Genomic DNA, 14,364 nt, shown 5'->3' on the forward strand with positions numbered 1-14,364 from the left:
AGTTTAAAATAACTATAAATTTGCATTCAAAAGTGATGCTTTATTATGAGGAAATCTGTCAGGTTGCTTCTTTTTTTTTTTTCTTTCTCTCATTATAGTTACATTACAGTCTCTGGAACAAGCAAATGAGGGCTTGTCAATTTAAGAAATTAGTTTACATTTTTTGTTTAAAATACGTAGCTTTAGAAGTGAAATTCAAGCTGGCTTATAGGAAGTTACTTTTTTGTTATTTAGAATAATAGGAATGATAATGATGTTTTCACAGAAAATACACCTTTTGAACATCGTGGAAAAACAAATCAGAAAAGTCTACCTAAAATGGATTTTATACATGCTTGGGAAAGACTATAGTATATTCAGATGCTTGACTTGAGGTGAATAAAGGGGGAGGGGGCTTACAGATGTCTGAGTATTTACACGATTACCTGAAACTGCATGCTGTATTTAGAGTTATGTCCTAATGTGTTTTTATCACCAGATGCAGAGGAATAGGTTTCTGTATTTATTTGAGCAGCTGTGAGTCAAGAGTTTCTGCTGTCTATTTTTCTTAAAAGGAAAAGAAGTAAAATTGTAACTCAATCTTTAGGTGTGTTTTGAATGGGACACAAGTTAAATCCATCTTCATTTCCAAGAAAATGATACCTTTTTTTTTTTTTTTTTTTCCCTGTAACTATTAAAGAGAAGTCATGTTTTTGTGTTTTGTTTTTTTTTGTTTTTGTTTTTGTTTTTTCCTGGTCATACCATCTTTGATATCAAGATTCAAATCCAACCTTGGAAGAGTCCACAGTTTACATATAGCTTTTATTAAGTTAATGAACCTAGCTTACACTGCTATAGCTGATGACATTAGCCAATTCTGTTAACTTTTATATCCAGGCATGTTCTCATGCTGAAATGCCAGTTTTGTCCGGTCCAGGAAAGGTCATAATCTCAGTGCTTCACAACTGAGAAAGTCTATGTAGTGTAACCTACATTTAACTGTTTTGTGCTTTGTACAAAGAATTTTGTTTCCTTTGTGGCTTAAACAATAGCCTAGTACTTCAAATGTGCAATTCTTAACAATAAAAAAAAATCTTAAAAATATATATTTTTGTGTTAAGCCTGTAATTGAAATGCAGGAACTCTGGCAGAAATGAGAAACTGAAAAAATATATATATAATTACCGTATGCTGAGGTATGTCAGCTGTAGGCAATGGCTGTATCTACACTGTACAATGGCTATCTCTAAACTGTATGATTGAGCACCTTCTAGCTTCAGTTTCCACATGCATGCCCTAATCATTTCTGGGCTTCCATGTGGAAAAACCATAATGCACAGAAATCACAGGGGAACTATGTTATAATCTAGATGAGTTCCTGATCAGAATAATCAGAGTAGGAAGACTGCAGGGAACATCAGGGGAACAAACTTACTTCTGACAAAGCCAGTGTGTTTCAATTTTATTTATGTGTAAGAGGATGATAACTTACGTTTTTGGTATTTGACATTTAGACTAGAAGTTACTTATGAGCAGAATAGATTTGTCTGGATGATTGCAGTATGCCTGCCACACCAAAATTCCAGCCTTTGCTGGACACCTTCTAAAACTATTGTGATAGAAATAAATACGTTTTTACCTAGATATAAACTTGATTCACACTTGTATTGCAAATTTAAAAGTTGTATTGTACTATTTAAACATTATCACTTATGTATTTTTCTCTGTGCTAGAAGAATAGAATTTGTTTTGGTTTTGTATCAGATTCAGATGTTAACTCTTATTTAAACCACAATCTTAAGGAATTTAACATTTTTTAAATTGTCTTTAAACACAGTGTCCTAGAGGCCTGAAGTTTCAAAAGGGAAGACAAAAACTAAAAGAGTAAGAGGCAGTATAGAGCTGGCCAGCTTGATTTGACTTGCAAGTACATATGGAAATGCTGATTATATTGGTTGCAAAGGTCATAAAATTCCATTCTCAGGAAAAAAAAAAATAAATAAAGAAATGGCAGTTGTCAGCCTGTCAAGTCTTGCAGTATTCTGTTTTTTTGTCTCATGCAGTTCACTTTTAATGTGAAAACTAGTTCCACTGAAAATGTATATTTGCATAATTTGCATAGAGCTGCCCTAACAAAAAAGAAAATGCAAATCATGTTTGTTTAAACTTGGCAAAAAATATGTAGGTATATTTTTATTGCTACAAAAACTACATGAATGTTATAACTTAGTTTTACTCAATTCAGGATAGTAAACTGTGTCTTTGATAAAGCTGTGGTTTTTTCATGAAGCAAGCGAAGCCTGTTGTGAAAAATAACTAGATTGATGGTTGGTTATCTTAGCCAACTTTGCTCGTTGTTGTAAAGGTATTTAGCAATGCCTTCCCACAGCATGCATTTCAAAAAAAAAAAAAAAAAAGATTGCTTCACTCTATTCCGTAGGTAGCCTGATGTCTGTTGTAGGAAAATTAATTACTCTTAATAGAACACTAAACTTTACCTGGAAACAATTCTGTTGAATCATTAGTCCTCATTTAATATCTGAATAGTTCCTTCCTCTCCTATAGTGGTGGTGGTGTGTTGTTTTTGCTGTCCTCCCCTTGGGCCTTTTAAGAGATTTAAGTAGTACTTGGGAGCTAGTAGCACAAAGGTCATAAAACTGATGCTACATTTACTTCAGATGGGCAGTCTTGTATAGCCCACTTGCGCTGAGCTTCCCTGCTCTTAAGGGAAGGAATGAATGGCAGGCTTGGCAGACTTCTTAAATTTATCACTGTCTTTTAAATCTCTCTTTTATAAAAGCATGGGGGTTGTGGGTTTGTTGTTTTTTCTTTGTTTGTGTTTTGTTTTTATCTTGCTTTTAAGGACTTGGAGAAGAAGAGTTGTAAGATAGAACTGACTGCATTTTTAAATGCCTGATTTTCTTAAATCTTCAGTTGCACGTTCACTTCTAATATATGTGTCTAGTGCATTTGATTTCAAAGCATGCTATGTGGCATGTTTAATGAAAGTATTTGGGTAACAACAGGAAAATAAGTGAATTAAATACTGTACAGGAATATTTACAAACTCTATAAATATTTCTCTCATCATTTCGTTCAAGCATTGTGATTAAAAAAAAAAAGTTTCTCCTGCTTTTTTGCTCTCCCCCTTTCCCCCAAAAATGAGCCAGAGAAGTGTCTGGAAGAGGTAGTTTTGAATAGTTTGCTCTACTGTGTTTAGTTAGATTTCCAGAGTGATACATTCAACCTGTATCTATTCCCTAGTAGGGTTGGAATCCAGTTGTTTGCTGTCAAATTTGAAAGATAATTCCAAAATGTTTCATGAGCATGCATGTTCTGACTGCAGAACATGCATTTGTTTCATTGGTTGTGAGGAAGAAGCCAGTAGTGTGCACCGAGCACAAAATGCATGCAGAGGAGAGATCTAATTGCAGTCTTCCTGCAGAAGGGCTCCCGCTAGAGTGAACAGTCAATAAAAGAAGATGAAGCACCAGGAAACTGGGCTCAACATGTTTGCGTAACAAGATTACCTTTCTGTGTTTGAATAAACACATAAGTTAATGACTTTCTGTATTTGTATCACAGAAAACTTTATATTAATGAAACTTAGCTGCTTCCATATGTAAATGTACCAAAAGCAGATTGATTGTGTTGTTCACAAAACCAAGCCTTGCCAACATGCTTGCATTTCACAAGTGGTATTTATTAACATTCAGTCAAATTCAAAAATTCAAAGCACTAAAATCTAGATGCTTTACAGCTTTTTATATCATGTTCCCTGGCTGATCTGATTCTGTCTTGCTTTTCTTTCTGTTCAGTTTTGGAATATGGTCATAACAATCACAATTAGTTGCTAAGAGAGTACTCCACTAGTAAAAAGGCAGTTTTTAACATACGCTTCTTTCAGTAGATGAGTTTACAGTAAGATGAAGGTCTAGTGGAATAATAAAGAGATGATAGCAGATGTCCTCTGTACCCCAGTCAGGTTACTCAACGCGCATTTTTAGTTCTGTATTGCCTTCATCCCAGGACATCAGCCAATGCCCAAGTACTCTGCTTTAATAAAACCTGTTAATTAAATAAATATTTAATAATTTTTAAATAAATATTTAATAAATATTTAATATTGATTATATGACAGAAATAGTATTTATATAAATTATGAGTTCTGGGAATAAACCTCTCTTTGTTTTAGCTGTCTTTGTTTCTTTAAATAAAGTAAGCCAGTAAATTTAACATTTGAAAAATGTCATTGTTATGTTTTGGCCCCTAAGTGAGGTTTAAGGGTCTGACTGAACTTCGCTGAAGTGCAAGGAAGTGAGAGGAGGCTTCTAGTTAGAATAAGTGACTATGCACATTGTTCTGCATTGTGTAAGAGGCTTGATTTGAATGGATTAAAAAGTGCTTTATGTAAATAGCTCTCAAAAAAAAAAATAGCATTCATATCTACTTTCAAGAAATTTACCAATCTTTTATTTAAGGTCTATTTTCCCTCCCTTTTGGCCATTTTACCAAAAGCAGACAATGAAAACAGTTAGCAAATAATAAAATGTTCAATTTGATTATGTGAAAAACTCAGAATTTCATATTTTTTATATAGGCTCTATGGGATAAGATATCACGAGTAAAGTTTGGGAAACATTTATGCTTTGTACTAGAAGCATGTATGCCAAGAAACTCCACAGCAAATCAAATTTTAACTACATTATCGTTGTTATTATGGAAATTATGACTGCAGGTATTTTTTTGTATAGCTTACATAAAGGAAGTGCCTGGTGTTTTGCACTAAATGTACTGTATTGGCTTGCAGAAATAGGTTTGAAGTTAGGACTGGTTTAAGATTTTTATTTTTTATTTCTCTCATACTAATATTGAGTAATCTCTTCTTAGATTTAGCATGGTTTGACTACTCAAAAATGGGAAGTTATTTTATATATCACAGTTCACAACCATATATAAATGACATCTTATTTTTATATACTAAGATGCAACAAGATGCTAATTCAAGCAGTTCTTTACACTTCTCACTGCTTGAGAGTTTGTGCCCATATAAAAACATGCAGTTCAGTTTGTAGCTCAGTCACTAATTTTTCCACAACTCTCTCTACAAATGTTAAGAAGAAAAACAACAAAAAACTGTCCATCTAAATTGATATTTTCCATCCACTTGTCTTAATTTTTTCCTAAAATTTAATAGTTATTTGAAATAAGTAATTATTTCTGTCTTAGCTGTTGCATCAGCAAGTAACCCAGGAAATTACACTTCATTTTCTGATTTGTCTTTCCTATTACAGGCAAGCTCAAATCTCTTGCTTCCTGCGCCATCATCACTGTCACCACACTCCAAGCTAAGACTGCCAAGCACACTGAGCACTCCACTGAATCCTCTGTATGCTTTCACAGCTAAAAGCGGTATGTTTTTCTTTATTTGATCACTCTCTCTAGTGAATGAGTAATAACTTCTACTAGGATTTTTCTTCTGTCTGGATAAACTTTGCTTTGTAGCTCTTTCAGGGCGTGGCCAGGTTGTTATGTGATACTGTTTATTATAAAGTGCAGTGTGATACTGTCCCATACTGATACTTGTTCCTTCATAATGTTCATTTTCTATGTACACTTATTAGTGCTGTAAGTTCCCAGAACAGTGTGTGATTGCCAGTTTTTCCTAATTTAACATTTTGTTTTGAAGTATCTTGAACACAGACACTGCAAAGCACTGAAATCATATTTTAAAAAAGCGTGTGTATTAATAGAGGAAAACAATAATAAGAAAAGCATTTAAGCATTTTACCTAGGAGCAGTAGTGCTCAGTAGTCTGTTTACAGTAGTATTTAATTTATATTTAATTTTTCCTAAAACATTGTGTTCAAAGATTTTGAGAAAAAGGGTAAGCAATCAACCTCCGCATTTTTGTGCTATGTAATTACTTTGATAATATCTTGTTGCATTGCTAATCATAATGTTTAACAACAAAATAGATAATTCCATATGCTTTTTTCTTTTTTTGGGAACCTATGAAGACAGGAAATTGTAACCTTAGTTTCTAAGTGTTTATTTTTTTGTTTTGTATCCTTCAGAAAAGTAAAAAGAATTCTAGGGGAAGAAGGGAATACATAGTGAACTAGAAACAGGTAATAGAGATTTAAAATGTTGATAGTACAGAAAGGGATAGTCTCTAATTATACAGAATTATCTCATAATGGAACATGATTTTTATTTGTAAATCATGTTATGATTACATTTTGTATTTTTTTTAAGAATGAGTCCTTAGCGTGGACCACTAGTTTCACAATCATTCTCTGCCACAGCACAATTGGTCAGCTACCAATGAACTTGTGCATTTCCATTTTTCTACCTTAAGAAAAAATCTGTAACAAGCATCATAAGCATCTGCTCTGAAATAGATATTATTGTTTCCATCATGTGAAAATGTTACAGAAAGAGAATACATATTCTATTTTCTACATATTTTGAATAGGATAGATAGAATAAGTGGTTAAAATAAGTGGACTAGCCACTTGAAGGACATTAACATTATACCCATTTGACAACTTAGTGTGTAATATCTTAGTGTGTAATATTGCTCAAGCCAGTGTCTTGAAGCTTGCAAAAGCACAGATAAATGTGTTGATGGCAACTTCTTAAATAGCATGATCAAACCTAGATATGTGCTCTAGATGTTTATGCACGCTTCCAGAATAGTTGTTTCCAAAACTGATCAATACTTTAACACAATCCTCAGTTATAGGGTATTAATTATGGAAGAGAAGTATAGTGAAAAGAGGTAAATTTTAATGGTCTTTCACCAGTCAGTGAAAGCACTGAGAAAATGAAGACTCCTAGGGGAAAAAGACCATGAAAAGTCTAGTGGAGCATAACTGAAATAAATTTCCTGTAAGAAAATCTTAACAAATCCTAAATGATTTTTGTTATTTTAGTGTCCTTCAAGTTCTACTGCTGTGATAGAACTGTTTTTATTGAAATATGCAAGAAAGCTTTACTCATTTAGTTCATCTTTCCCCATTTCTTAAGTGTGAAGATAGATGCTTGTGTTTGTAGCTGTTAACTATCAGTTTAGTTTTACTTTTGAATAATATAAAAACTGTAATATATATACTTCTCTATATATATACAAATATATAACATATGTAATATATATAATAATCTATATAATCTGTACTAAAACAGATCTACTCATATATGGAGTCTGCTGGAAACACAAAACTTTTTCATATGTTGGTTTCGTTTATACACCATATATGTCTGTTGTGTCATAAAATAATACAACATCATTAAGTGCGTCTAATACAAGGATCTTTCATTTTTGTCCAGTGGATGGTTACACATTCCTGAGTGCTATGTAGGCAGTTATTCTGTCTTCCTTCTCATGGTCGAGTTTTTGCTGTGTATCTAATGCTTCTCAAAGCAAAATGTGGAATTTTAATTACAGTGAAGGTAGCATGTAATTCTAATAGCAATCTTTTTAACTATGTAACTGGTGTATGTTCTTGCTGTACAAACTTAACATTGTAGTTGATGTCTTGTGATATGGACAGTGTAGTAGCCTGGATGCATGCAGCACTTTCTTCTTTTAAGTGACAATTTAATTGTCCAGGTCTTCCAATAATAGGTAGAAATAGTGGAAGGACCGAGGATCTACTTCTGTGATTTATTAGTGATAGCAGTAATACTGCATATCTTTCCTGAGTTTTAAATCTTACTGTATCCAGATATATTTGTAGAAATAGCTGTAAATGATTTCATAGGATTTCAAACGGAAGTAACATTCAGGACTGTCTTTAAACATGCATGCTAATTTAACAAATGGGTTCTGCGCCCTCTCAAACAGGTAGTATATTTTAGCTTTACTTCAAGTGCACACTTTCACTGTATGTAGGCTTTCATGAAGCCCATAGTTCTTGTTTTGTTCTGCTTCTTGCCTTCCTCATTTCCCCCAAGATCAGTTATCTCATGGTCACTGAGGCAGGACTGCCTTTGTCTCCAGTCAGTTCTGCTTTATTAATTATTAGCAGGGCCAGAGATGCAGCCCACCTTAGCCTGTCTAACATCTGTATCAAAAAGTTGTCCCCAGCACATTCATAGAATCATAGAATATCCTGAGTTGGAAGGCACCCACAGGGATCATCAAATCCAGCTCTGGTTCCACACAGGACCTCCCAAAAAATCAGGCCACGTGTCTGAGAGCGTTGTCCAAACACTGCTTAAATTCTGATCGGTGCTGTGACTACTTCCCTGGGGAGCCTGACCCTCCCCATCCCAGCTCCATGCCATTCCCTCGGGTCCTGTCGCTGTCCCCAGAGAGCAGAGCTCAGCGCCTGCCCCTCTGCTCCCCTCGTGAGGAAGCTGCAGGCCGCCATGAGGCCTCCCCTCAGCCTGCTCTGCTCAGGGCTGAGCAAAAGAAGTAACTTCGGCAACTCTTCATATATATCACCCTCTAGACCCTTCACCACCTCCATAACCCTCCTTTGGGCAACTTCTAGTAGTTTTATGCTATTATATTGAGGCACCCAGAAATGCACACAGCACTTGAGGTGAGGCAGCACTGGAGAAGAGGGGGACAATCTCTGCCCTTGACTGGCTAGCAATGCCATGCCTGATGCACCCCAGGATACATTTGGCCCGTGTTGGCTGTGACCAATGACCACATAGTCTTTCAGGTGTTTTTCGAGAAGTCTGAATTGCTTGTAGCCTATGTTTTTGTCTTTTAAGTAGATATAAAAATGGTCAAAATTTTCTGTGAGAAGCAGGGTCTGTGATTGTGACCCTTCCTGCTATTTAAAGAAAGCGTTGTTCATTTGCTCTTCTTGATCAGGCAGACTCTAGCAGGTACCCCCAAAATATCCTTCTTCAAGGCCTCAACATTCTTACCTTTATGCTCTTGACAAAGCTGTTACCTACTCCACAAAAAAAATATCTAAGACTAAAAATCTTTGGTATCTACAATTGAGGTTTTACATTCCTTGTGCTGTATAGTTCCGCTTACACTCATGCTTCAGTGCTGATTTTATTATACTTATAACGGTACTCTGCAGCACTACAGTGTGCTAGTGCAATTCCTGCCTTTTCCTTATGTGCTCATCCTTGTACCTTCTTACAGGATAAGCCATTATCTAGTTGTTATTTTCTTAAATAAATAAGGAAGTAGCAAAAGCTCCAGCTTTCAATTATTCATTTACTGAGTGATATTAAAATCTCCTTTTTTGTTTATTTCCTTCCCTCCTTAAGATTTTAAACATCTTTGCACAGAGAAATAACCTTCCTGCACGCAGAGACATGGTTTTGCAGATCTGTGGCATACCATGAAAGAAATTAAATGTGTTTTTAGGCTTTGTTCAGCAGTGACTTTTCAGTAACTCCCAATGTGTTCAGGGTATGTTTTCTAAGATAAACTTTAGGCTATAAGTAATTGTAATTAGAAGTGACCCTAATTGTTAACTATGTGGGAGATTGAAATTCAACTACAGATATTACATAGATCTTTAGAGTAAAATTTTGACTTCAATAAAACTAGTTAATTAAACTTGCTTTTAAAAATCAATTATGTTATGTTCTAGAAACATGATGGTTCTTGTATCTTAAAGTCTCAAAACCAAAAAACATAATGCTTTGGCAGGGTTGAGAACAATTAGAAATTTTCTCTCTATTAACACAACTGAAAGTCAAAGGTGTTTTCCACCTGCATATAGCAAAAGCTTCAAAGAAGTCTTTCTTGCTCTCTGAAGATGTTAGCAAAATTGACTTTGCATTTAAGTCCTCAATTATATTTGATAGACTATTCAAAATGTACCTTTTCTGTCTCAACCAGTCTGTAAAGTAAGTCTTTACACCATTTATCAAAAAATATTTATGCACTATCCAAATGCTCTTAAAATACTCTTCACGTTGTTTTCTGTGTTTTTTTGTTTTTGTTTTTAGAAGCAGGTAACAAGGGTACATTTCAATGGGTACAAAGGGTACAATTCACATTTTTGCAGAGATGCTGTGGAAATTTTGTTGGAAGTTACACCCTCATAAGTATGTTAGCGTGCTAGTGCATAAGTCCATGGAACCTGATGTGATGCATCTGTGGGTCCTGTGGGAACTGGTGGATGAAGTTGCTAAGCCACTGTTTATCCTATTTGAGAAGTCAAATTGCAGTTTGAAATTTCCACTGACTAGAAAAAGGGAAACAACCCCTATTTTTAAAATGGTAAAAAAGGAAGGACTACAGGCCAGTCTGTCTCACCTCAGTGCCTGGAAGGATCATGGAGCAGATCCTCCTGGAAATTGTGCTAAGGCACATAGAAAGTAAGGAGGTGATTGGTGACAGCCGACGTGGCTCCACTGAGGGCAAATCATGCCTGACAAATTTGGTGCCCTTCTATGACAGGGCTACACTGTTGGTGGATAATGGAAGAGCAACTGGTATCATCAACCTAGACCTGTGTAAACCATTTGACACTGTCCCACATGACTGCCCCTTGTCTCTAAATTGGAGAGACATGGATTTGACGGATGGACCAGTCAGTGGATAAGGAATTGGCTGGGTGGTCGTACTCAGAGTTGCAGTCAACAGTTCAATGTCCAAATGGAGACTAGTGATGAGTGATGTTCCTCAGGGGTCAGGATTGGGACTGGTGCTGCTTAACATTTTTGCTAGTGGCATGAACAGTGGGATTGAGTTCACCCTCAACAAGTCTGCTGACAACACCAATCTGTGTCACATGGTTGACACGCTGGAGGGAAGGGATGCCATCCAGAGGGACCTTGACAGGCTTGAGAGGTGGGCCTGTGCAAACCCAATGAAGTTCAAAAGACCAAATGCAGGGTCCTGCCCCTGAGTCAGGGCAATTCCAAGCACAAATACAGGCTAAATGGAGAATGGATTGAGAGCAACCCTGATGAGAAGGACCTGGGTCTGTTGGTTGTTGAATAGCTCAATGTGAGCATTTCTGGGCTGCAAGGTGCACTTGCAGCCCAGAAAGCCAACAGTATCCTGGGCTGCATCAAAAGAAATCCAACCAACAGGTATAAGGAGGTGATTCTCTCCCTCTGTTCTGCTCTTGTGACACCTTACCTGGACTACTGCGTTCAGCTCTTGGGCCCCCAATGTAAGACGTGGATCTGTTGGAGCGAGTCCAGAGCAGGGCCATGGTTATGATCAGAGGGATGGAGCCACCTCTCCTGTGAAGACAGGCTGAGAGAATAGGGGTTGTTTAGCCTAGAGAAGAAAAGACTCTGGAGGAGACCTTATAGCAGCCTTCAAGTGCATAAAGGGGGCCTACAGGAAAGCTGGAGAGGGACTTCTTGCTAAGGCATGTAGTTAGAGGACAAGGGGTAATGGCTTTAAGGTTTAAAAAAAAAAAGGGGGGGGGGGGGGGATAGGTTTAGATTAGATATAAGGACAACATTCTTTACTTAGAGGGTGGTGAGGCATTGGTACAGGTTGCCAAGAGAAGTTGTAGGTGCCCCCGGAGGTGTTCAAGGCCAGATTAGATGGACTTTGAGCAACCTGATCTAGTGGGAGGTGTCCCTGCCCATGGCAGCTGGGTTAGAACTGGATGGTCTTTAAGGTCCTTTCCAACCTCAACCATTCTCTAATGATTCTGTGATGATGGGATCTAGTTGCTAGTTTCCAACTTCTTTGTTCTCAAAAGAGTACGAGAGAACTGAATAGAGACAAAATGCAAGCTAAACACACAAATTGTATCTTCAGTGTCAGCTGACTTATCTACAGTGAAGCCAGGTAAAAACATTTTTTTTCAAAAGCAAAACATTACGTCTAAAATGTTTACTGTGTGTGTCTGTGTTAATTTGAATGGGAACTCCTCTGGAGAAAATGGTCATTCATTTTAAGGTATTCTTAACTCTAGCCTTTCCCTCAGGGACAATAGTAAAGAGAACAGCATAAGAAAATATTTTTTTTCTTATTTTTTAAATTATTTTCTCACAGAGGAGTAAAAACTGAAAGATGTAACCTAAAATATTTTGTCAAAGTTAATTTCCTTCTTTAAATAATAGATACATCTATCACAAGACTCTTCTTATGCCTCTCCTTTATAAGCTATTTTGCTATACAATTTACATTTTGAAGGCCAGATACTTGAATGTTGTGTCTCAGTTTCTTCCGTGCAAATAGGTTATGAAGACTCAGTTGTCACCTGCAGCCAACCTTTGCACATACTTCCTAGATTTTATTGCTTCTCAGTCACTAGAGCAATTTGAGGATACTTTGCCTTATTGTGCAACTGACTTTGGCGGTAAACAAAAATCAAGAGTACCTGGACAAAGCTGTGTCTTCACCATAGCTCACAGGCTGCTCAGGAAATTCTGGTGGGGAAGGAACTTCCACAGAGCTCTGCAGCCCCCCCATGCTTTGCTGCCAGTATCAGTTGCCAATGTCAGAGTTTTGGCCCAAGGCACAAATACAGGACCTTATTTTAAGGTAGAAGAGCTGAGTGTTTACATTTACAAAATGAATAGTAAAAATGGTTTTTTAATTTGAAAACAAAAGATGTATAAATAGATACATCTAACCACAAAAATGTTCCAACAGAATAGCAAAGACATAGAGACAAAACCATTAACATTAATGACAATCTAGTTCTTCAATTTTAAAAGGTTGGTTATCCAGTTTCCTCTATCTGATTGATAAGATGTTATAAATGTCAGAAGAGTTTGTATTTTCTAGTTAAACTTGCAAGAATTGTTTATACTGAGATCAAAGATACACATGTTCTTTTATTATATGTTCTTTTTCATGTTTCTTCTAGGCAAGTTAATTAAAATATTTCTCTAAAAATTACGCTAAATACAGAGCACAATAACAGTAATCTTTGAAGATTCCAAAAACTTTATCAGAAGAACACCATTTATATTTACTTGAAATTGGTGTATGTTAGGGTAATTACTGCTATGCCTTCAGGGTAAAGGAAGTACTTTCAGCCAAATTATACAAGGGTGTGGATTAAATGAAGCATTACTCTCTGTTTGGCAGCAGTGGGTATAGATTGCAAAATCAGGGTGTGACGTAGTACTGTGGAGAGACTCTGCCAAAAGTGATTTGGCCTGAGTGTGCCCTTACTTTCTCAATTATGTGGATCTTAAACCAACCAAATCTAATTAATTCCTAAGTAGAGAGCTCGTGTTAACTGTTTTCAGTCTGAGCTTGTCTGTAGTTTTTTTGAGCTATGGAAATGCAAGACAGCAAATATTGACAAAGTGCATGCTTAGATGAAATTCTAGCTGTTTTTAGAGGTGGAAACACTTCTTATGTCAAAGGGCTGTGCAGCAAAACATCAACTCTCTGTCCAGAAGAAAGTTCAGGTCAGCAAGGATGCTTTCTGTGTAGCAATAAGCATGCAGGAATAAGGTGAGTAAATTCGTCCTTACATGTATTGCTCTAGTCCTTCTGTTCCAGTCATTTCCAGAGCAGCTGCAAGGACTATGCAAAGGACCCTGTGGCAGCCATGGTGTACAGGAGGGAGGCATCTCCCTTTCATCCCCGAGGGCGCCAAGATCCTTTGGTTTCATCTGTGTTTTGGCAAGCGAGCAAAAAACAAGTACACTTAAAAATTGCCCTATTTTTAAGATACATTTTTGATCCTTTGCATACATACTTCTTCAACTTTTCTAAATCTGCTTTGCTAGTTTTGTAGTTGTATTTTTATTTGCGTGAAAGAAATGAAGTTTTATGGCTTCAGGTGTAACTTCTTTTATTCTTACTGTTGAAGCACCAAGTTCAGTGGTTCAGTGAGAGCCATCTTCCCTCACAATTGTGTTTTGTTTTTTTAAGTAATGACTTTTAAATTAACTTTGGGAATCTGTGGACTGTACTGCAGTCTGAAATTTATTCATCGACTGTGGTACCAATGTAGCTCATGGTAGGTTAGTACTGATTATGTTGGTCCTATAGAAACTGATGATAGGGGATGTTGGCTGGGAAAGCATTAAGAAAATGTACAGATAATTGAAAGTATCTATGGGTGCATAACTTACGCATTGCCCATTGGTGTTGTCACACAGCTTTGTGACTGGTAATACTTAGAGAGCTGGTCTCAACATGCCGTTTTGACCCAGAGTTTCAGTAGAGCCTGCCTCCTTGCTGTAAGCTTGCTCTCTTGCTCACTGGAAGTTTTAAGGAACAGTGACTCATCTGCTTGTTGACTCAAATGAGGTGGTAGAAACTCTTAAAACTCTGCATATCACTCCTTCATTTGGAAGTTTTCTGCAGTCTTAAGACACACTCAAGTGAAAGAATGGATTGCACAGGTTCCTTTCTTACCTTTTTCCTCAAACAAACAATTTAGTGTTTCCTGAGTAGACCTCAGGCCCAGCTCTGACATGCAAGGGAGTCCTTCTGCAGAAGACTCATATTCAGGTTGT

At 36.6% G+C, this 14,364-nt stretch overlaps 1 protein-coding gene across 5 annotated transcripts in view; it reads left to right on the forward strand.

Annotated features, from left to right (window-relative positions):
• AHI1 (Abelson helper integration site 1) overlaps nucleotides 1-14,364 on the forward strand; it is a 92,058-nt gene that overhangs the window by 42,455 nt on the left and 35,239 nt on the right. For all 5 annotated transcript variants that reach the window (XM_038176998.2, XM_038177000.2, XM_038177001.2 and 2 more), the window contains one exon: nucleotides 5,274-5,391. In XM_038176998.2, coding sequence (XP_038032926.2) covers nucleotides 5,274-5,391 — 118 coding nt within the window. The remainder of the gene's footprint in view (nucleotides 1-5,273; nucleotides 5,392-14,364) is intronic.

This window comes from Anas platyrhynchos, chromosome 3, assembly GCF_047663525.1.
Source record: "Anas platyrhynchos isolate ZD024472 breed Pekin duck chromosome 3, IASCAAS_PekinDuck_T2T, whole genome shotgun sequence".
Classification (NCBI taxonomy): Eukaryota; Metazoa; Chordata; class Aves; order Anseriformes; family Anatidae; genus Anas; species Anas platyrhynchos.